The 25,371-nt window shown below is 40.1% G+C and overlaps 1 protein-coding gene across 4 annotated transcripts in view; it reads right to left on the reverse strand.

Annotated features, from left to right (window-relative positions):
- Positions 1-20,714: 20,714 nt before the first annotated feature.
- Pik3r1 (phosphoinositide-3-kinase regulatory subunit 1) overlaps positions 20,715-25,371 on the reverse strand; it is an 87,457-nt gene continuing 82,800 nt past the window's right edge. For all 4 annotated transcript variants that reach the window (NM_001077495.2, XM_006517569.3, XM_006517570.4 and 1 more), the window contains one exon: positions 20,715-25,023. In NM_001077495.2, coding sequence (NP_001070963.1) covers positions 24,834-25,023 — 190 coding nt within the window. In that variant the 3' untranslated portion in view covers positions 20,715-24,833. The remainder of the gene's footprint in view (positions 25,024-25,371) is intronic.

Genomic DNA, 25,371 nt, shown 5'->3' on the forward strand with positions numbered 1-25,371 from the left:
GAAAGAAAGAAAGAAAGAAAGAAAGAAAGAAAGAAAGAAAGAAAGAGAAAGAAAGCTAGAAAGAAAGGAGAGAGAGAGAGAAAGAGAGAAAAAAAGAGAGAAAGAAAGAAACTAATGCTAAGGTATAAGCCTACTTCTAAATGTCTCTCCAAAGAAATCTACACAGGTTGGTGCCACTTGGAGTGATCCCAACCAAGCACAGAGCATGCGCATGTGCTGGCAGCTTGATGGATAGGACCAAGCTCAGCCCACCTAAACTTCCTGAATCAATTCATGAGCATCACCAAGATCTTGGGTGCCTTGTGTGCACACTCAATCTTGCCCAGCATGAGCCATGGAATAGTATGCGAATCTCTTTAGTAACTGATTGCCAGTTCCCATCTCAGCATGTTCCCTGGGAACTGTGTTTTGAGAACCACTGGTATAGAGCAGAAGGGAACAGAGTGAGGCTTTGACAAAGCATCAGAGTCTCTTGGGGCAAGTCATCTTGGTTTCTTCACCCAAGTGAGCTGAATTGTCATCTGGGTCATACACACAGAATTGTCTATCAATCCTAAAATAATTAATTGCAGATAAACAGGTAGATTGTCTTTAGATGACCCAACGCGCCATTATTTCAACCCTCCCCCACTCCCCATTATTGTCTTTTGGGGACCCTTGTTCTGTGGAAAGCTTTCTTGGGAACAAAAATCAAAGCCCTGTTTCTGATGCTGCAGAGAGTGAGTCCATCCATATGGGATGAGTCCATCCATATCACAGCCTCTAGGGAGCCTTTTGTTTCTCCTTCAACCTTCTTCCTTTCTCCTCTGGATAAGAGTCCTGAATGAGTCACAATGGCTTCCACTTAACTAACCTGTTATCTCCAGGCAATTTATTTTAATAATTCATGGCCCCACAAAGCTCCCTGGGACAACAGGGGGGACGGTTTTATTAACTTCATTTTGTACTTGGCTAACTTACCTGCCCCAAATTACTGATGCATTTGTCCATTCGGCCTTGCCCACTTCAGCTGTTCTCCTGAGCAGAAGCGTTACTGAGATAAATGAAAAGGGGTGGTGAGCTAGGATGTGGCTCACAGTGGACAAGAAGGAATGGAAGGAATCTGATTCTTCCCTGCAAAGCCTTTTGCTTCCCTTTGCATTCTTTCTTCTCCTCTTTCTCTTCCTCCAACTTCTTTCCCAACTCGTTTTTTTCTTAATAAGTAAATAATAATTTTTTTTAAAAAAAAGTCCCCTAGATGATCATTGGATGCTTCAAAGCTTGATTACCAATCATCCAAAAACTGAAGGAGAGCATCCCACAACCAGGATCCAAGTGGCCTTGCAGTCTAAGCATTGAGACTTTAGGCAGGAAGCAGTTAGCATAGCAGCCTTTGCAGACTGTAGTTAATGCAATGGCCAACAGACGCAAGTGGGAAAATCCTAGGGCCCTCCGTGTTATAAGGACCTGAGGGCTTGGGAAGGAGCTCTGGTAATAGATTGACAAATGAGTAGACCATGATTTCGCTGACCATTCAGTGAGTATATATTTCTTTTATCCCTTATCCTCACTGAGCAAGTCTGTAGTTTCTTTGTCAGGGCAGTGGAAAGGTTAAAGCTCTCTCTGCTGCATAAGGAAGTTAAATGCACACGTCGTCTGCTTATCATTTTTCTTTTTCCTGTCTTGTTGGCTTTGTCTACCTGCTGGCTGTTTACTCCTGTTGTCCTCTGATAGTGCACTCCTTTTCTCTCCTTAGCCTAATCTCTCAATACATGGCCAACATGGCGTGTGATACTGTTGAACGTTCTGCTGCCAGGCAATGGAAGGCCATAGGTGTCTTCCTTCCTGGTGAATGCTGACTACTCTCCATATGTATTTTCTTCGTGTGATTGGTTTTTATCCATGGCTCACATTTATTGGGTATTTCCTTGTGTCGGACTCTGGGCTGATGTCTAAACATAGATTGTGCCCCACCCCCCACCCCGCCCCATGTATTCTATATAGCAAGTAATACTACCATTTTATAGAAGAGAAAATGGACACAGAGAAGTTGAGTAACAATTTGCTATAAAATGTATCAAGAATTTGCTATAAAATGTATCATGTTCCTGATTTCTATAACTGATTCTTAGTAAGAGAACCCGCAGGGATGGAGGGCAGTTTCAAACCCTGATGTAGTTAGTAAAGTATGAGCTGTAGGTGGGTATATGGGGCAATCAGGAGAGAGCACCTCCTGAGTTAACCTTTGTAAGAGGGTAGGCTTCAGGTGTGGCCAAATGAGACCTAAAGAGGGAACCCAGGGCAGAGTATCACATTCCCCTTCCTTCAGAACCTTTGCTTCTTCTTGAAGACCGTGAAAATTTTAAAAGGGATGAAGAATATAATATCTAAAGGAAACAAGTATATTTCCCTCACCCAAACCAGGAAGCATGCCTCCTGCCCTTGGCATGACCCTGGCAATAAGGTGAGTATCTTTGATCCCAGTGAGCATTTAAAACTAGTGTTAACATGACTGCAAATAGTCTAGTATTTAGACAGTGGTCCACTAATCTGGACAGGGAAGGAAACAAGGACTGAGGTCCCTTTCCTATACCCCACCACTATAGTGGAGAACCACAGTAGAACATATCCCAAACTAGAAATCAGATGGTCAGGGAACATGACTAGTCCTAGTGTGGGCAATGTGATAGTGGCTGTGAGACTGTCTGTGTGAGCTTCTGAGTTTGTCTGTGGAAGTAGATGTCTTCCTGTTCTCATTTGATCCCAGAATCAATTGAGATGCTATAAGGAGTAGATATTGGTGGCCTTCATTTACTGGAGATATCATCTGTCACATGGTTTCAGAAGGCCTAGAATGGGGAGAAATTGACAGGTTCAAGTTCAAGGATACACCTGAAGACTTGGGGACAGAGGATCTGCTTCTAAGCTGGTTTTCAGCTGGAGGCTTTGGTTCATCACCATGTAGATCTCTCCAGAGGACTGTTTAAGTGATCTTATGACTTGCAGCTGGCTGCCCTCCCAGCAGGCCTTCCCTGAGAACCATAAATCAGCTCTGCACTGTATGGAACATGGATAGCAGAAGTCAAGGATCACTAGGGACCTCTGAGAGGCCATTCTGTAAGTGGTGACTGTGGATGTCATCAGGTTTATTGTTCTAGCTGATGCTGTTGCTCTAAGTTGGAACTACTGATGGCTTTCATGATGACTTTGGCTAAATTTCAGGCTGTCCCTCAGTCTAGCGATTCTTTCTGTCTTCTGAACTTATGACTCCATAATGGGTGTTCCAAAGGCCATTTGGACGAACAGGGGTGGGTTGGGAACAGTACAGATGACAGCCAAGACCAGGCCAGGAAGTTCTGTGGATATTTTAAGGCAGCATGAGTAAGGATTGGTGAGTACTTCCAGACCTTAAGTCAACAGGGTCATGCTTGGACCTTATTGTTCTTACCGTAAGAGAAAGTAGCAGAGTCTATTTAAGCCAGTGGTTTTGCATTCCACCCTAACTGATCTTCTGTCCATTTTGGTAACAAAATATCAAACTATGCTTTACTTCCTGTGCCTCTTCCTGTTGGGTTTCTGTACTGGGGACAGCCATCCCTTGCGGAAATGGTTAGAAAACCAGGTCAAGGGCAAAGGGAGAGGCTCAGCCGACCTGATCCCATAGGCAGTGTAACGTCTTACAATAATGAAATATCAAATCTGAATGTAGTTCTGCATTTCAATCAAGATGGTATCAGTATCAAATCAATCCATCCATCAATCATTCAATCAAAATGGTATCAGAAATGAGCCCTGCTTGTATGTATAGAGTAATAATTTCATACTCAATGCATGAGATACTACAGGGCTTTTCATAATGCCAACAAGGTACTCATAACATTGGAAAATCACTGTGGTCTCTCCTATTCTCCCCATCAAGTGTCCATTTGGGGCTAGAGTCTTTGAGTAAAAATCTTCAAGATGTTCTAATGATGGAATAGCACAGATTCAGTGGCTATTTCTCCTCTAACTATAGTTTGTTTTTGTTTTCTAACTGAAAGAACTGTCGTCCCTGGTTACACTGTTTGTCTTGTGTAGTCCTGGCCACAGCATGCTATAAAGTCATGTCTGGGTAGGCTGGGTTGAGAAGTTCCCCTTTTCCATGGTAGAGAGATACGTGTCAGGGGTGCTCATGGACACTGCTGCTCCTCCCACTTCCTTCCTTCAATGTGAACAGCACAGCTTGGGTGGAGCAGTCGTCTTGTGGGCATGAGGTAACCAGAGGTAACGAAAAATCCCACCTGGAAAGCAAAAGCGAAAGAAGAGTGTTGTTGGGAAGGGAATGAAGTTTGAAGTGACTTTGAGAGTTGGAGAGACAAGAATGGACCTGAGAGAAGGGGTCAGAGGGACTGCTTAACAGATTGGGATGTAGGAGAGAGAAAGTAACGGCACAGTACACAGACTGTCCTGAGTTTGCATCTATAAAGGCAAGGGGTTTGTAGTTCCCCACTCCTTAAGAGATAGCACATGGCTGGGGCAACTTATATTGTGAGGGGCAGCTCGGTGGCCTGCAGCAGAGAAGGGCTTTAGCATCAGACAGCCTGAGCTTGAGTCCTATCTAGGTCCTTCAGAGCCTGTGTGACTCTGAGCCCTTCCTTGTATAACCTCTTCAGGACTCAGCTTCCACATTTGCAGGTTGAGAGTAAATATTCAACCATTTAACACACACACAAAGCACCATGCTTGGTGCATAGTAAGTGTTCAGTACTGTGCGTATTGGGTAATTACCACTATTTTGTTGTTGTTCACCTTTACACGCCATCATAAGATGTGTGCTTAACCAGAAGATTAGTTGTTCCATCTCTCAAATGGAACCATCTCCTCCCATGGAATATCACAACAGCATCCTTCAGAGGTTGTTTTCTTTGAAGCAAATTTGCCTAGTGTACAAATAACACAGCCTGGTTTTTTTTAAAGCCCTTTTCATGGATTTTTTTTTAATTAAAAATCATCATGGGGCTTTTTCTCCCAGAAAGAATGAAAGAATTCTATGAGACAAGAAGGTCAAATTTTTAAACAATGGCATTTAGATATAGTAGTGGCATCAACATTGTCCCCATCTGAAACAAACCTCTCAAGTTGTGGCGAGTTCCAAATAAGAGTATGGAAGTTTCAAGGACATAATTCTATGTCTTTTGTTAAGCCCTTTGAGTGTTGTGTCCTCAAGCAGGAAGAGGAGTTGAGGTAGGACGGAGTTGCAATGCCAGGGGAAAACATGGGGCGCCTGACTCTGAATGTGTGCTGGACTCTAGATAACCACCCTCTGGCTGCTCAGACGGTTATGGATGCAGGCATCACACACCTGAGTATGAGAAATGCATAGCTGCCCACCCATCAGACTTCCATCTTTGGCTAATTCAACATGTAGTCTTTTAAAGTTTTTGCATGGAAAGCCACATTTCATGACTATATTTTTGTAGAAAAATAGATATACACATACTTGTTTAGCAAAATGGAAACAGGTAGTTTTTGTTTCAAACAAATCAGAGCCCAGGACCAGCTCAGTCGATAAAATGCTTGTCATCCAAGCATAAAAATATTTTCAGTACTTAAAATATTAAATAATGTTAAGAACTTAAAAGGCTCAGTAAACATTTTCCTTAAAACATTTTGCCCCCAAACCTGCATTTTAAAAAGGCAAGAATGCTAGAGTGTGCTTGTAACTAGAGCCTTGGGGAGGTGGAACGAATGGATCCTTGAGGCTCCCTGGCCAACCAGACCAGGCTAATCAGTGACTTCAGGACATGTAAGAAACCTTATCTCAAAAACAAGAGAGATGACTCTTGAAGCATGTGCACATACATTCACACACATGCATTCACACACATGCATTCACACACATGCATTCACACACATGCATTCACACACATGCATTCACACACATACATTCACACATATGCATTCACACATGCATTCACACACATGCATACCTTATTTATCTGTCCATATTCAAAAAGCTAATCAGATCATGAATACATAATTATGATTCTATGTACACACAAGTAAACAGGATATGGATGAAGAGCTCTTTGTAAATTTTATTATCATTTTGTAATTATGTGTATATACATATTTCCACTTATGGGTCTGTATGTACAAATGAGGAGCTGCCTGTAGAGTGCAGAAGAGGGCATAGGATCTCCTGGAACTAGAGTCCTTGGCATTTGTAAGCCACCTGACATGCATGCTGGGTATCTAACTTGAGTCATCCAGAAGTACAGTACAAGCTCTTAAACACTGTGCCATCTCTCCAGCCCCGAAGGACAAGCAGCTTTCTAGTTTCCATTGATATCTTCCAATTTACTTTAGAGAATTATTCATGATATTTTAGAAATAGTCTCATTATTAAAAGGAAAGTTCTGTAAGCAACTTGTTCGTAGATGTTAACACCTGTTACTCTTCATTATCTCCCCTACCCTCCAGATTACTAGACCAACGAGAACCTCTAAATTTATCTTTATATTACATATTCTCAATCAATTGTCACTTTTCATTATCAGAAATGTTAACATCAGATATTTGGATATTTATTGTGTGTTATCCACTAGTTTTATTAACATTTCTTTTATGAATTCCATAGGTAGCTAGACAGTGGTAGTGCATGCCTTTAATCCCTGCCCTGGCAGAGGCAGGAGGATTTCTGAGTTCGAGGCCAGCCTGGTCTACAGAGTGAGTTCCAGGACAGCCAGGGCTATACAGAGAAACCCTGTCTCGAAAACCAAAAAAAGAAAAAAAAAAAAAAAAAGAAAGAAAAGAAAAAAAACGAATTCCATATGTGAGTGCTATATTCACATAGTTTACACCCCTCCTTTCTCCCTTCCAACATCTTTCCTGCCTTCACTATTTAAATGTATAACCTCTTTTTAAATTATTGTTACATGTATGTAAATACAGTCTGTTGGATACACTTCCTGTTGTGTGTATGTGTTTAAGGGTGACTGCTCGGAACTAGGTAACTCATCAGAATTTCCTCATAGTCTGCTTTGATTGTCTCTTCATTTGGCTGGAAGGTTGATTATTTTTCTTGAGTAGTTTTCCTCATAGAAGGTGATCATTCTTAGACATTATATATCGTGAATCTCCCTTGCCCTCAAATGTGACTGGTTTGTCATATCGATAGTGTCACAATCCCTCACCCAGTAGGTGCTATGGGGGAAACTTTTTATCAGGTTCATTTAAAAAAAATATTTTCAGCACTTAAAATACTAAATAACATTAAGACCTTAAAATACTCAGCAATGTTAACATTTTCCTTAAAATGTTTTGCTCCACTACTATGACTGTCTAGTTATATACAAAATGCATACTTGGTTTGAATCCGAGAAAATGAACCAATCAGAGGCGCCTCCCCCTGTCTCCCTTATTTTTCTTCTAATCTAAGGACTGACCCCTCAGCCTTGTGAGTGCTAAACTCACATTCTACCACTGAGCTGTTCTCATCCTGAGACCCGCCTGGGCTTTGTACTTTATTTTCCTTGTATATGTCTGTTTGGACCGTCCTCACCTCAAGATTGGTTCATTGGTGTTTCTTTGCCTGTTCTGCTCTGTTTTGGAACTTTGGCTGTGCACGCCACTCTAAGTCTCTCTAGTCTATACCTGAGGTCTTCCGCTTATCTACTTATCCCCCCTCCCCCATCTCTCTGTGTCTGTCTCTGTCTCTGTCTCTGTCTCTCTCTTCTTTTGTTTTAAAGAACTGAATGAGGTTCGGTATGGGATTTTCATACTTGAATACTGCGTGCACTGAGCAAAGACCACTTCCCTTTTTCTACCCTTCTTTCCCCTTCTATTCTCTAGTACTTATTCTTTAGCTTCCACATAAGACAGGACACGTAGTGCTTGCCTTTTTCTGTCTCACCTACTCCATTTAAGATAAACCATCAGTTCTATCTATTTTACTTAAATGACAAGACTTTGTTCCTTATGTATGGATAATACTGTTTCTCATATATGTGTGTGTGTGTGTGTGTGTGTGTGTGTGTGTGTGTGTATAATATATATATATTCTCCAATGCATGTGTCTGGCATCTTAGTTGAAAGTTAAGTGGTTCTGTCCATGTGGCTTTGTTTGCGTCTTTTATTCTATTCCATCGGTCACATGTCTATTTTTTATGCCAGTGCCATGCTGGTTTCTTTACTGTAGCTCTGCAGTATAGTTTAAAATTCAGTGTTGGAGTTATCCCAAGCATTGCTCTTTGAGGAATGCCATTGAAATCTTGGTGGAGATTTGTTCAATCTGTAGATTGTTTTCAGTTCTATTGCCCTTTCACCATGTTGGTTCTTCTGATCCATGGAGTGGGGGTGGCAGTGTCTTTTCACTTCCTAATGTCTCCAGTTGCTTTTTCCACCGTTTTAAAGTTTTCATTGTAGAGAGCTTCTTCTACCGTTTAGTGAGGTTTATTCTTGGGTGTTTTATTGGTAGGGGAGTGGCAGTTTTTTAAATCTTTGTATGGTCTTCTTGGTGGCTATGTTAATTTACATTCCCATCAAAAATATACTTCTCCCCTGCATCCTTACTAGCAGTGTGTGTGTATACACTTGCACCAGAGCTTCTCACATATAAGACAAAAACTCTGCCACTCCTCTATACCCTCAGCCCACTTCTTTTTGGATGATAGCTCTTCTAACTGCAGGAAAATGGGATTTCAATATGGTTTCAATTTGCATTTCCCTTATGACTAAAGATACTGAACATTTTTTCATATACTTCCAGGTGGCAAATTATTGTTGTTGTTATCCATTTAAGTAGTTTGAGTCCCTTAAATATTGTGGCTATTAACCCTCTACAAGATGAACAGCTGTAAATATTCTCTACAGATTTTGTGGGGTGTCTCTTGGTATTGTTGTTTTTTTTTGTTTGTTATTATTTTTGTTTTCCATTTGCTGTTATAGAAACTTTTTAGTTTGATGCAAACCTTTCTTGTCAGTTGTTGCTTGGTTCCTGTGCTCACGGGGCTCTACCCAGAAGATTATTGTACTTTTTCTTTAGCTGGTTTCAGTTTCAGCTCTTCTATTTTGGTCTTTGATCTCTCTTGAGTTAATCCCTCACCGAGTGACAGACCAGGTGGGGGTGGGGGATCAGGTTTCAGTCCTCTGCATGCAGATATTGAGTTTTCTTAGCATCATTTATTAAAGAGGCTGCCCTTTCTGCAACATATGTTTTTGATGCCTTTGTTGAAAACCGATTGTCTGTAGAAGTGTATGTTTATTTCTGGGACGCTTGCCAGCTTATCATATGATTATTTTATCCTTCATTCTTCTGATGTGGTGTGTTATCTTTATTGATTTTAATACACGAAGCCATCCTTAAGACAGATTCAACCTGATCATAGTGAGTGATCTTATTGATGTACTAAATTCCATTTGCTAGTAATTTGTTGAAAGATTTTGCATCTGTCTGCTTTAGGAATGTTGGTCTGAGATTCTCTTTTGCTGTTGTCTATATTAGTAATAGAGTAATGCTGGTATTACTTGGTAATACCATTCCTCTAGGTAATTGCTTACCTTCCAGTTCTTTGGTTATTAAGCAAGTTCTTTGGCTATAATTCAGAAAAGGTAAAGCTAACAGTGAATCCATCCTTCAGTCCCAGGCTCTCTACTGTGAGGCATTCTATTACAGATCTTGTCTTATTACCTGTTACTGGTTATTAGCCCATTCCGTTGTTTTAAATCCCCTCAGGGTTTGGTTTTGGCTAGAGCATAGGTATCTGAAAACTAATACCTTCCTATTGGTTTTCTAATGAGTTCACATAGAGTATTTCATAATCCTAACGATCCTTTGTGTTTAGTGACATCAATAGTGATTTCCATCTCCAATTTAATTTGGGGGACTATCTATCCCCCCCTGGTTAGTTTAGGTAAAGGTTATTGATTTTCATATTTACACAAAAACCAATTGAAGCTTTGAAATTTTTTGTGTCTACTTCATGTGTGTCTTTTAACACTTTTTGTTAGTTATTGTATGTGTGCATGTGTGTGGTGTGTATGTATATTTGTTTGATGGGGAGCAGGGCATGTGTGTGCCACCATGTATGTGTGGAGGCTAGATGACAGCTTTGTGAAATCAGTTCTCTCCTTCCACCTTTACCTCAGTTTCAGATATTGAATTTAGGTCTCCAGGCTTCTTACATCATGAGTTCCATTAGCCACTGAGACACCTGTCTGTCCCCATTGTGCTTATTTTTGCTTTGGCTGTTATTTCTAGTTTAGGGATTGGCCCATTCCTGCTTCTTAAAACCCTTGATGTGCATTGTTAGGTTGTTTATTTAAAGTCTGCTTTAACCTGGGCACTTACTGCTCTAAGCACGCCATTTTCTCAGTGCATCTATTGCTGTATTACAAGTTGGAGCATGTTATAGTAAGACAAAAAAAAAACAAAAAAAACCCACAAAACCAAAAACGTTTTAATTGAATTTCTCCTGTGATTGTTTTTATGACCCACCATTTATGTAAAAGTATCTTGTTCAATCTCTATGTATTTGCATAATTGCTCTAACATTTTCTCTCTTGTTTTGTTCCATTACAATCAGAAAAGATACAGAAGAGAGAGAGAGAGAGAGAGAGAGAGAGAGAGAGAGAGAGAGAGAGAGAGAGAGAGAGATTGTGAAATTTGCAGGAAAATCGATGAAACTGGAAAATATATTAAGTGAGGTGATCAGGCTCAGAGAAGTAGCATGGGTTCTTTCAATTCATTCATGTTCAAGTTCATTGCCAATGAGTAAAAGTGTCATTTTGCCTATTCTCACTTGGCTGTTTCAGGTGAGTTTTATTCTCTCTCTTGATTATCTTCTAAGTTCCATAGTTTGACTTTCTTACTCCTTGGGTACCTGCTTGCCAGTGGCAATTTATGCTTTTCCTGGTGACTGAGGTCCTTATTTTGCCTTTGGATGTGGGACTTTCTTAAGCGTCTTTTCTGTTTGCTTCTCTCAGAAGGATTTTCTTCACCTTCATCCTGAAGGACAGCCTTTCTTGCTGGATATAGTGTTCTTAGTTGGCAGTTACTTGGAATAATAATTCCATTTCCTCTGGGTCTTTAGGTTTTCTACTAAGAAACCTGCTATTAATATAATGGGGATAGCCTTAAAATGTGTCTTGGTACATTTAAGATTCTAAAATATTTCTTTTTACCTTAACTGCTTGACTATGACATGCTGAAGTGAAGATCTTTTCTGATCATTTCTATTTGTAGTTCTATATACCTCCTATACATTATATATTATATATTTATATTTTTCCTAAGACTGAAGAAGTTTTCAACTAGTTCTAAGTTTTCCATATTATTAACTTTCTTATGGTTATCTTTGAGTATTCAGATGGAGCTGCCTGTTTTTTTAATGGAACCTCGAAAGCCTTGAATGTTCTCATCTTTTCTCTCCTCTCATTTCCCTTCTTTCTTAATTTCATTTAATTGTTTGTTTATTTGTTGTTTACTTTGTTTGGCACATTACAAAATGCCAAGATTTGAGTTCAGACTTTGTTTCTGTTTAATATAGTCCACTGTTAAAGATTCTGACTGTCTTTTTTTGTTTGGTTGGTTTTGTTTGTTTTTAGTTGATTCACTGAGTGGTTCTTAAACGTCTATTTTCTGTTAGGTTATTTAAAAAACTCTAGGTGGTTTATTTTTACTCTGAATTATCTTAATTTCATTGAACTGTTTACATGTATACTCTCAGGTCTTGTTGAGCTTTTCCATAGTCATTCCTTTGTATTGTCTATCATATGTACTCCCCCTATTAACCTCTTTGAGATCCATCACTAGAGAGCCACTGTGATCATTTATTAGAATTATATAACCTATTTTTTCATAATCTTTTGTTTCACATTGAGATTTGCACATTTGAAATATTGGGTTTCTCTACCACTTTTATGGGGTGGCCTTAGAGGTAGTTTTCTCCTGAAAATGTATCTAAGGTATTGATTTATTATACAACTTTGGCTTGGTTTCTAGCCAGGCACCACAGTGTGGTTTGCCTGTAGCTTCTTTCGCTGTCATGAATGATTTGGGCAATGTATATACTATAGAAACATTAAACTCATTGCCCCTGTGGTCCCTGAAAGAGTTGTGGTAGAAACAACAGTTGGTTTGGGCCATTCGTTGTTTGGCTGCCCCTGCAAGGAAAATCGTGCCCCTCCAATTATGTGATGATGACAGTGCTAACTAGCATGCTACTAGGAAGGACCCCCGGAACTGACAGACTCAGAACTAATGAGTGGGCTTGAGACACTTGCCTCCTGACCAATCAGTTGCAGAAGTATATATGAAGACAAGTAAATAGGAATTGTAGCACCCACTATGTGGCCCTCACATCCTATGATACTTTTAATTGTCAAATCAATGCAGTCTAGAATCACCTGCAAAGGAAGTTTCTATGAGAGGTTGTCTAGATTTGGTTGCTCCATGGGCCTGTCTATGAAAGATTGTTTTGATTAGTGGGAAAGTCGATCTACTGTGGGTGGTAACATCCCCTAAGTAGGGGCCCCTAGATTGTGTAGTAAAGAAAATAAGCTAAGCACTAGTATGGATGTGCTAATTCATTGCTCTCTATTGTTTAATTGTGTCTATAGTGAAACTATGACTCTCACGCTCCTGCCACGATGATTTCCATGCTGTTGTAGAATTTAACCTGAAATTATGAGCCAAATCAAACCTTTCTCCTTAACTTGATTTTGTCAAGTCACAGAGCATAAACTCACCTTGGTCAGACAATGTGTGAAAATAGGAACAATGTGGAGGGGGAATGAAGTGGCCATAGAAATTATATTTCTATTATCTAATATAAATATATTAGAATTATATTTCTACTACCTCAGTGGTAGTACCTAGCCAACATCTGGACTTTTGCCAGAGCTAGACAAAAATGTACTTGTTTCTCCAAGTCATGTGTGCCTACAGCTTGATAACAGCCAGAAACAGTTGATCCAGGCTCCTCAAAACAGTTCTGTGGGTTGGGCATCAATGGCCACTATATTAGCCAGGGTAATAGTAATAGAACTTATAGAATGAATCTCTCTCTCTCTCTCTCTCTCTCTCTCTCTCTCTCTCTCTCTCTCTCTCTCCCTCCTGTCTCTCTCTCTTTTCTCTCTCTCTATGCATATATGTGACATATATGATATATGTGATAGAATATATCATATATGACTATATGTGATAGTCATATATATATATATGACTAATAAGATGTTTTTACAGGCTGTGGTTCAATTAGTCCAAAAATGGCTGCCTATGAATGGAAGGTTCAAGAATCCAGTAGTTGTTCAATACACAAAACTGGATGTCATGGCTGGCTTTGGCTTTCATTATAAACTAGAATTCCTAAGAAGTAAGGTCTAATGCCAGTGAAGGAATGGACTTATTAGCGAGTATGAGACCAAGCAGGCAAAGAGAGGGAGCTTCATTCTTCCATGTCCTTTATGTAGGCTGCCAACAGAAGACATATTGAAGGTAGATCTTCCTCCCTCAAAAGATGTAGGTTAAAGGTTTATCTTTTAATCCCAAAGAATCCAGATTAAAAGTGAGTCTTCCAAGTAAAAATGATTTAATTAAGAAAAAGTCCTTCACCAGTATGAACTATAATGACACATGAGGTTGGGTTTTAGGCCACATTAATGTCTAGTGGGAAAGTGTGGAGCACAGACCCCACAACATGAAGAAAAGTTGCACCAACTTTTACATGTACAAAACTAACATCAACTGGCATGAAATTTACCACTGAGCCTTTGACCCATGAGAGTACAGCATTCAAGCAGAGGGCCCTGATTTTGCTGCTCTTTCTTTCTATATACTTTGCAGAATGGTTTTCTCAGGCAGGGTAAGGCAAATGTGGCCCAAAGAGTGCTGGGGAAGGAAAAGTCTCAAGCAGACTTCCAAGCCCAGCCACAAAAGCTTCCTAGAATTGTACCTGGCTTCGAGAGAAGTTGGATAAGAAAGCACCATAGTGGGAATTTATCTGGAAAAAAAAAAGTTAAAACAAAAAGTTTGTTCAAGCATCACTATCATTTACAGAGACATCTTGACAGACTTCCTCAGGGGAGGGGAAATGTTTATCTCCTGATGTGCTAACAAGTTCCGTATATGGGAGGAACCTTCTATGAAGCTGTTATGTGGTCTTATTATTATTATTATTATTATTTTACTTTTTCTTGGCTGATAGAGGCTACATTTCCCTTCAATTATTGGAATTTTTTCTATCGTTTTATTATCAATAGCTTTTCCCTCTCTTTTTATTTGTTCTTTTTGTCTCTATTGTATGTTAGGCATTTAAAAAATCTTCTTGTATACGTATGTTTCATAATTAAATGTATTCTTCAGAATAACTAATAGACATCCAACCACGCATAGATCAGTGATTTTTAGTGTGTTGGCTTATGAGAAATTCAAGACTGCATGGCTAACATCCAATACAAAAAAAATATTATAGATGTAGATAAATATTTCACATAATACATATATCTTAAAAGTCAAATAAATACATTTTAATTGACCTACCATATATTCAACCCTTTGGTAAGAGATACGGTAAATGAAGAGTGAGAGATATATCCCTGGGGAAAATAGTTCTATTAGATAGGCGAATGTTAAAAATGAAGACATTTATTGGCATCTGTTTCTGAGATCTCATTCATATGCTAGGTGTATTCTGTGTGGCATCGTGTTTGACTTGTAACTTCTGCCAGATACTAAGGACTCAGATGTATCCTATGAAATATGTACATAAGTACATATTTCACATTACTTATTTCATATGTACATGAGTACATATTTCACATTACTTATTTCATATGTACATGAGTACATATTTCACATTACTTATTTCATATGTACATAAGTACATATTTCACATTACTTATTTCATATGTATATAATTACATATTTCATATTACTTATTTCATATGTACATGAGTACATATTTCATATTACTTATTTCATATTACATAAGTACACATTTCACATTACTTATTTCATATGTACATGAGTACATATTTCATATTACTTATTTCATATTACATAAGTACACATTTCACATTACTTATTTCATATGTACATGAGTACATATTTCATATTACTTATTTCATATGTACATGAGTACATATTTCACATTACTTATTTCATATGTACATGAGTACATATTTCACATTACTTATTTCATATGTACATGAGTACATATTTCACATTACTTATTTCATATGTACATGAGTACATATTTCACATTACTTATTTCATATGTACATAAGTACATATTTCACATTACTTATTTCATATGTACATATTTCACATTACTTATGTCATATGTACATGAGTACCTATTTCACATTACTTATGTCATATGTACATGAGTACATGTTTCACATTACTTATGTCATATGTACATGAGTACATGTTTCACATTACTTATGTCATATGTACATGAGTACATGTTTCACATTACTTATGTCATATGTACATGAGTACATGTTTCACATTACTTATTTCATATGTACATGAGTACATGTTTCACATTACTTATGTCATATGTACATGAGTACATGTTTCACATTACTTATGTCATATGTACATGAGTACATGTTTCACATTACTTATGTCATATGTACATGAGTACATGTTTCACATTACTTATGCTCCTCTATTGTGGAGCTGGGGTTGAGGATTTCTCTTCCAGAATAAAAGAAACATGTGGAATTGGATGCAGCTCCCTTCTAACATGCCAAGGTAAAAGAGACAATGAAGACCTGGCAACTGTCCTTGGGTAGGGAGGACAGTGGCCAGCCTGGAGCTGAGATGTGTGATGTCAGCCATCCAAACTCCCTGCAACATGGGAGCCTCATATGGAGATGCCTGCTTCTAGGAGAAAGTTCACCGCATTAGTTACTTTTCTTGTTGCTATGACCAAATAATTGACAAGATACAACTTAAAGAAGGGGTTTATAGTTTGATGAGATGTAGTCTATCACGCTACGAAAGCATGGAAGCAGGATCATGGGGCAGCTAGTCACATAACATCTGTAGTCATGAAGCAGAGAGGGGACTAAAAAATGGGACCTGGTGAAAACAAAATATTAAAGCCCACTCTCCAGTGAGCCAGTGTCCTCCAGTAAGGCTCAAACTCCTAAATGTTCCACAGCCTTCTAAAACAGTACCTCCAACTAAGCTACTCTTCAAATGTGAACTACAATGCTCACAAAGGAAATGGTGCCTTTGACAATATTTGAAACACAAGGCATTGTTTGAAGGGTAATGGGAGACATAGGGAAGTGTCTTAACAGTATAGACTGGGCAAAGCCAACACAAGGAGTCTGTAGGCCCATGTTCCTTCAGTGGGTGACATTGGAAATGTCCTCTAAAAAAAAGCTGAAAAGCTTTGCTTCTCTCTGGGCCATCTTGAAACTAACTGCTTATTTCTACTGTAAATCTTGAAACACATGAATGTAGACATTTTAGTTTTCAGTAGAAGACTAACTTCTTTGAAGGCAACCATTTTCTTTCATCATCACTGGATGGAGCCCTCTCCATGAAGTTCTGTTGACTGGATAATAAACACCACCAAACTCTTAAACCCATAAGCCCACAGGAGGTGAAGGAGCTTACTTGTAATATGCCAAGGTAAAAGAGCCAAGAAAGGCCTGGCAAATGTCTCTGGGTAGGCAGGACAGTGGCCAGCCTAGAGCTGAACTGTGGGATGTCAGCTCTCTGAACTCGAATCATGGCCTTTAGCAACTCTTTAAAGCTATGAGCCACTTGGCACAGCTTCTCTGTAGATGACAGTAAACATGAGATGAAATGACCAGTACATTTTCTCCATTGTGATAAAAGTTCTCCATAGTTTTTTGTTCGAGAGGTCTTGGAGAGCAAATCAGCGAGCCCTGAAATGAATGCTCCATAAATAAATTGGTTCCAGTGGGCTGGTCATACAACGGATGGTGTATTTTCCAGTCACAGCCATAATTTTAATGAGCCATCCTGGTGATGTATGAAGCTCTTGTGGCACTCTGTCCTTAACGTGGTGAGTCGTGGTCCTGAGGTCCAGTGTCCTGTCTTTATATTATAGGCCAGATCTTTATCTGTGTCTAGGCAAGTATAGCTTTGAGCTTCCTTCCTTCCTTCCTTCCTTTCTTTCTTTCTTTCTTTCTTTCTTTCTTTCTTTCTTTCTTTCTTTCTTTCTTTCTTTCTTTCTTTCCTTCCTTCCTTCCTTCCTTCCTTCCTTCCTTCCTTCCTTCCTTCCTTCTTTCTTTCTTTCTTTCTTTCTTTCTTTCTTTCTTTCTTTCTTTCTTTCTTTCTTTCTTTCTTTCTTTCTTTCACAAGTTAAGCCTGAGGTCATGCTCAGACTGCCATGATTGAATGCTATAGAGAGAAAGGAATTTCTTCATTTCCTTCTGGAGAGCCAAATGCAGATAAGCAAGCCTGTGTTGGTGGCTTCTCATTTATCCTCCCCTCTGCCCCTTTGAAAGCATCTCAGTGGTTTTCTGTTGAGCTGATTTATGACAGTGATACCCAACTAGAAGATACAAAGTGGGATTTTTTTTTTTGAGAAGATCTGAACTTTGGATAGGAAACAATCTATTACATATATTCTAAATGTTTCACAAGATTATCATTTCTAGAGATGGTCAGAAACAGGTCAAGGAAACCACTTCTTGTTTGAAAAAAATGGGCTCAGTAATCATGTCGTAAAAGATGATACTTCTCCTTGCCTGTGCTGCCCAAGAGCAGTCACTTTCAACCTGTGGGTTGTAACCCCTTTGTGGGTTTAATGACCCTTTCAAAATGGTCACCAAAGATCTTCCTGCATACAGATATTTACAATTAATAACCATAGCAAAGTTACAGTTATATAGTAGCAACAAAAACAATGTTATGATTAGGGGTGACTATAACATGAAGAACTGTATTAAAGGGTCACGGCATTAGGAAGCCTGAGAAACACTGGCCAGTAGGATTTTGTAGGCCGCCTCCTTCCTATCCCTCCTATTGTCAGGAGATGGCAAAAGGTCATTTTGAAAATATATTTCCATGCACACTGTAGAGAACTCAGTTGCCAGTTTGGGTTCCCTAGAAGGATAGCTTTTTAAGATGTCTGCAAGACTACTAGACTCCAGTTTCTGCAATACTGTCCTTCAGCCACCTTGCTGACAGTGCAAGAGACTGAGTGATATTCAGATCTACCTCAGCCCTGCAGTAACGAGTCACGCTTGTGGGCTGTGACTGTGGCCAGATTGTGAATGGGATGTTGGGGGATGCAGATGTTTCAGTTCACCCAATTCCCTCTATATAGCCTACAGAGGCCCACGAGCCTCTAGATTCAGACTTTGTTTCCAGAGGAGGAGCTGGAGGCCTGGATGGCTACGTGAGTTAGCCAGGTTCTTGCAGTTGGTTAGAGCCACCAGGAAGATAGTCCCTCCCACTGCTAATTAAATTTACCTATCTGGAGTCTGTGCCATGAAGTAACGTTTTGAGCACTCATTAATGGAAATATGCTTTGCTAAAACACTAGAAGTACTCTGAAGAGGTGACATAAAGCAGCCATTTTCAACCCTTTGTATCCATGAAGGGAGGCTGCAGAATTTGTGGGAGCAGAGGTACAGCTCTACTCTGTCAAATGAGGCGTGAGGTCTGGGAGTTGGAATGTCAGCAAGGTCCCAACTGATGCTGATGTGTTCTTCTGAGTAAGAGCAAGCTTTCTCAGGCCCTTCGTCATTGGGCACCATGTTCTGTCTATCAGCCACGTCACATTGTTCAGCCCTTAGCAGGAGGAACTACTGGTGACCCCTCTTTGAACTGCTCTGTGCATTTTTTTTTTCATGGAATGTCTTTAGATTCTATCTTGGGAGGGGGTTGAAGGGTGTGCCTTGGCTTTCAGTGAGATGCTCTTCTTACTCTGTTCTAACATGTTGTAAGACCTTGAATAAGTTATATTATACCTAGGCATTTATAGTTTTTATAGGCATTTCTAGGCATAGATAGTGTTTTTCTATCTATAGAATGGAGGTGATATCTTCTAACTCATATAATTGTTGGGGGATTGGTATGGATAAAGCATAGGAAGAGTTTAGTAGATAACAGTCACTTGGTATGTCAGAGGCCAGTCCTGACAAGATTATAGCCATATGTCACATAGTGATATTTCAGCTCCCCTAAGAATAGTGTGGGTCACACACGGTTATGACACTGCCACAACTTATCATATAAATGTGCAAAGGCTGATTCAGACAAACCTACAGTGCAAGCATGTGTAAAAAGTAGCAATGGGCAGTACCTGAGACCTGACAATCAACAGTTCTCATTGGCCAATGTAGTTGATGTATCTTGGAGTACACTCCTAATTATAAAATGTTCTCTGTAAAAGTTTGCAATGCTACACCAGCAGCAGCCCCAGATAGCTAGTTTATAAGTCTGGATTCTACCATTTGCTCTTGTGCTTGATCTACTCTCATATTCACTAATTCATTTGGGCCCTGGGAGCCCATAGGTACATGCCACACAGCCCAGGTGTAGTATAACAGGCTATGCCAGTAGGTGTATGGAAATGCACCCTATGATGTTCACATAATGACAAAATTATCCCTGCTGCTAGATACTGCATAGTGCTGCTTACAGGCAAAGTTAAGTAATCAGAATTACTCAGCAGCCAATGAAAGGGTTAGAAACCCAAAAGAAGATGTATTCAGAAAACAGAGGGTTAGAAGCTGCATGAGACTGTAGACATTCAGAAGATTGCAGTGGGACCAGAGCCTTGTCTGGGAGCTAAGTGCACAGGATTTCACTCGCATCTGAAGGAGAAAATCTACATAGCAATCACAGTGTGGGGACTCACTCAGGGAGACCAGAGGGTATAAAAGCTAGGGAATGAGTTGTGATACCCAAGAGCTATTGCCTTGCTTACCACACACCAGATACTGTTGGCATAGACGTGTGGGTCCTCTCACTCATAACCCTAGCTCATGTCTTCTTTTCTGTTTCTTTGGGTTGGGTAATCATTTGTTTTTTGGTGTTTTTGTTTTGTTTTGTTGAGAAAGGGTTTCTTTTGTAGCCCTGGGTATACTGGAACTCCTTCTATAGACCAAGTTGGCTTTGAGCTCAGAGATCTGGCCCCCTCAGCCTTGAGAGGGCTGGGATTAAAGGTCTGAGCCACCACCACCTGGCAGTGTCTTCTTTTCTAGCAACCTCATTGTGCTTACATATATTATGTGTGGCCTACATACATCATACATACACAGTAGTATGGTGGTGGCAGATTCAACCAGCAGGAAATGTCGCTGGGGAAGTCATTTCACAGGAAGAGCTGTTTCTTGACTAGGTGATGCAAGGCACACTGGTATGTGGGGACTAAGTGGCCCTGTTTATAGTCTGAGGTCACCTCATTTTACCATGAGTTTAAATAAGCCAGTGTACAAGAGACAAAACCAGAAGCCATCAAAAACCCAAAGGAACTAGTAGATGATTGTCAAGGTTGGGTGGAGGACAGGAAAGATGGAGGGAAATGAGACATTTTGAATAGCAAGAACATGCCTTGAAATGATACCACCTAGAGGTATTTATTTTCTACCACCAACGCATTAAGATGCTATTTCTTATAAATAGCACTGAGCACATTCAAGTGACTGATTCGTACCTTCAGTTTATAAGACACAGTCGAAATAGTGAAAACAAACGGGTTGGTGGGAGTTTAGAAACATCTCCGGTGAACACTAAAATTTCAAATGGAAACTTTTAAGTTTCAAAACAACCTTTATTCTGTTTGAGGACCTAATACAATGCATTAAGCAACTTAAAACAATACATAGCTTCACTGAATCTATATCTTGAACAAAATGTCAAGGAGGCACACTCCCTCCCCTCCCACCCCAGTTACCTTGTAAAGGCAAAATTACAACCGACCATGACATCCTCCCTCTCGTCAAAAGACCAACTTTAGTTTATCAATGTCATATAAACAGATTTGTAAAAACATTGAACAGAGTGTAGCTTTAAAAAATACACACATATAAATGAGGGCTTTTTTGTTTGTTTTGATTTTTTTTTCTTCTTAAATAGCAGCATCCTGGGCAGCCAATGCTATCTCATGGCGACAAGCTCGGTATGAAGCAGGAGAGTCTTTCCAATGGAGCCAATTCTACCCTCTCCCTACCCCCAGTACTAGTTATTTTATATAATTATAGATTGTTGTAAGAAAGAGAAGAATTTGGCATTTTGGAATGTTGTCCCATGGGAGGCATTGTGCTTCTTAACTGCCCCTTTCTTAAATGACCCTAAATTCGAACAGACAACAAAACCCACTTTCCAACTGACTTGGATACCATGCATTGCGAAAGCACAGTTGAGAAAACCTGCAAGAACTTTCTCCCAATAAAGAACATCAGTAGGACTTCCCAAACAAGTTATAGTTCATAATCAGATATACGACAAAGCGATTGGTTCCCCACAATGACAGCTCACAGAAACACACTCTGACTTGACAACACTGAGAACAGGGATCCATCAGGTAAGCAAATCATCCAGGCTGCTCCCTGAAAGGGAAGAGCTTCTAAAAAGAGGAAAGTATCAAATGACGGACTTCTCACTTCACTTGTGGACAAATTGTACTTTATAAGACAAAACAAAGCAATAGCAAAGAAATACAGGAACACACACACACATACACACACACACACACACACATATACAAGACCTGTACTGGACATCTGCTTGTTATGTACTTGAACTTGACTGTGGATCTGCGTGGCTGAAAGGTGTATTGGAAACAGTCCATGCACATTATACATATATACATATATCCAGGGCTGTGAAGTTGTCAAATGTTGCAAAATATGCTTGCTGCCTTATCCCATGGCTATGATCACTCTGGTGTGGAACACAAGGTCCCAACCCTCCCACTTCTATAGTCTAGCTTAGTGTCTGGCTGTCTCTAGAATGGGACAGTTGGTGAGAAAACCTGAGTGGGCATGCTCACATCCCAGCTATGCTGTATCTATCTGCATTCATGAGCCACTCGGTGTTACTAGAAGATGGCTTGGATGGAATCCACAGAACCTTAATGGTCAAACCTCTCCAAGGACAGAGTTGGTGAGCATGCTAACCTGTCACCAAAAGGGCATTCAGTAGGACAGGTGTGCTATAACTCAATGACTCCTGCCTTCTGACACATGAAAGCTCTATTGTACTCACGTCAGTGAGATGAGAAATTCAGGCAACTGCCTAAGTTGCAAGTTATCTTGCAGAGAGTGTTGAAGGAAAAAAACAAAACAAAACAAAACAAAACAAAACAAAACAAAAAAAAACCACTTAACAGAACTTGTCACGAAGCAATCTCAGATCCTTTTTAAAAATTAAAGTTATTTGTATCTGATAGCATACATGATGTGCTACAAAAAGAAAAAGGAAAGAGAGAAAGGAAGAAGAGAGCAGAAGCCAACCACAAACCTAGCTTACAAATAAGTATTAACTCTTCAGTTGTATGTGGTGTGGCGGAATGCTACCGCTGGAGGTTGCAAAGCCCAGAGTCAACCCGGGGAATCAATTTCCTGGCAGTCAGGAGGTGGTCGGGTCAAGTTTGTGGGCTGACAGTCTGGTTGACTGACTTTTGCTCTTGAAAATGAGCAGTGGCTTCATAGGAAGAAAAACACATTCTACAGACCATTAACCCAGACACTGGACTGCAAATTCCAAGATCAAAACAAGAGCAACATTACAAGACCCCTTCCCCCCCCCAAATAAGGGAAGAGCTATAAAGCTGCAGGTGTGTCTGATATTGAGAAAGAGAAACTGATGATGGCTCATGAATCTACCTGGGCTGCGACAGGGACTACCATCAACCTCTACCCATCACAGCACATGGCAATTCCCCATGAACTCACCAGCTTTGACACATATACACTAGGGTGGGAAACTCGAACTTTTGTCCTGAATTAAAGATGTCACCAACTGCTCCCTTTGCACACCGTGATGTATGCAACATGCACAATCACGCTAATGAGAAGACCTGTCCGAACTGTTAAATGTTTGCACTTAACAATCTCCACAAAGCACAGTGACCACCCACTTGGGTCTACTTGCCTTCCATTCTAAACTGAACTCTGAACAGAGAGCTGGAAAAATATCAAGCATCCAACTAGATGCTGTTTTTTCAGACCATGATTTAGCCAAAATGAATGGTGACTGGCTGACTGCTGTGACTAGTCCAATGCTACAAAGAGAAAAGAACACATTTTCTAAATGCAGGGATTCAACCTTGAGACCAGTGTGTTACAACAACGAAAGAGGGCACATTCCAGGAACCCCAGAACAAACTCAGCACTTCATGACAACGGAGATGCTGGCCAACTGTGCTGGGATGGAGTTACAACATTAGGTCTGGAGTTGCTGTTAATTGCTAATGACTACCAAACTCAGATGGGGAAAGACAGGAGACAAACAGCCTGGCTCCTCCCTTCTCTGGGATCCCTAGAAAGTGCACACCACCTTACTTCCCCCCCTCCCCTTACCCCGCCTGTTACAACCCATGACTGCCTCCCCCTCCCTCCAGATTCAAGAAGTTCACAATTCATTAGGAAACAAACATTGCCAGGTACCGTATTTCAAGAGTCTTAACACTGTTGGACTCAGCAATACTTTGTCATATCATATATCATTTTCTTTTTCTCTTTTTATTGAATAAAGCAGCTTTGAAGCTTATCAGGGCCCTGCCCAACATTTAGTCCAAAAAAAAAAAAATCTGTTATGAACTTTTTAACCTTGGGCTAACAGCCAAGTATTCTGTACAAGAAAAACTGTAAAATATTTCATAGTTTTAATTCTTAAGCCATTCTCCTTTCTGGCATCCTGTACACTTCTTTAAAAAAAAAAAGTAAAAATGACAAAAACAAATATTAACAAAAATCAGGGACAATATTTTCAAGCAACAAAAACTGGGGTAAGGGAAGCTTATTCCAAAGGTGTATTTGAAACGGGTAACAACATAATAAAAATTAAGAATTGCATAGCGCTGCACGTTTATAGCCTTCAGCAAAACAAAACAGAAGCTATTTGGTATTGATACAAATCCATCTATTTGATAGTTAGTCACCCAATATTATGTACATATTTTATATACTGAATGTCACTGTAAGTCTCCTTCTCCACACTCTTTTTTCTGTTGGTGGGTTGTTGGTTGCTGACTTGATAAGTTTAAACAAAAACGTTTTCTGGTGTTTCATTTTTCCTCCGAACAGACTGCATCAATGTTCTCTCAAAGTGTCCTGCGTGAGCAGACGCGGCTCTCTGATACATATCATTCGCTCTTTTAAAAAGGAAATAATCCACAGTGTGATGTGTCTGGGTTCACCACACCCAGCGACACCCAGGCTACACCAGGCTGGACCAAGCGGCCCCAGGCGCAGGCTCTTCGGCCCTGTCTACCTTCTGGTCTCCAAAGTCCCAACTTGTAGCTGGTAAAGCTTCAGAAAGCGTTAACAAGCACCATGGTTAAAGGCCTCTTTGTCCCTGCACGGAGAGATTTTTGCATTTCTTTCTCTCTGTGTGTTGGTTGTGTGTTGTGGCTTTAAATTAGAAAGAAAGAAAGAAAGAAAGAAAGAAAGAAAGAAAGAAAGAAAGAAAGAAAGAAAGAAAGAAAGAAAGAAAGAGGATAAGGTTAGAAACGTCTGGTCATCCAACAGTCCGAGGCTGCGTGTCTTCCCCGACTTCTTTTTGTCCAAGAAAGCTCTAGTCCCATGTGCAGACAGCCGGCTTCATTTCTGCAGCTCAGTTCACAGGTCGGGCTGGAGAGGAGCCCTTTGCTTCTCAGAGGCCTTGGGTGGCTTGAAGGTGAGGAACTGGATCCGAGGGCAGCGCTTCATCGCCTCTGTTGTGCATATACTGGGTATGCTAGTGTGACATTGAGGGAGTCATTGTGCTGCACGAGGGAGGTGTGTTGATAATGTAGCACCAGCTCCTTCAGGGAGCTGTACAGGTTGTAGGGCTCGGCAAAGCCATAGCCGGTGGCAGTCTTGTTAATGACGCAATGCTTGACTTCGCCGTCTACCCTGGAAAGGGGAAGGGAACAAAAAAGTCTTTTTCAGTGGTTCTCAGATGATCTGGAATGCTGCAGGGTATTTTTAAACAAAGCCGACCTCGTGGAGGGGCACAGTGGATGGGTCTGTTTCCCTCCTGGGGAACCAAAGCCCCAAAGCCAGAGTAAACTATGAGTGCCCTTTGCAACATACACCAGGACTAACCATTTGAGCCTGCTTCACTGGACTTTAAATGGTTTAACACAAGGAGAGGTATAACATGTATGTATGGAGTAGGGTTCCTATGAGACATGTTTGTTATATGTGGGGCTGGATGTGCCATGTAATAAGCATGTGACAAATGAGTTTCCAACCTCTCTG

The sequence above is a fragment of the Mus musculus genome, chromosome 13, assembly GCF_000001635.26.
Source record: "Mus musculus strain C57BL/6J chromosome 13, GRCm38.p6 C57BL/6J".
NCBI classification, from domain to species: Eukaryota; Metazoa; Chordata; class Mammalia; order Rodentia; family Muridae; genus Mus; species Mus musculus.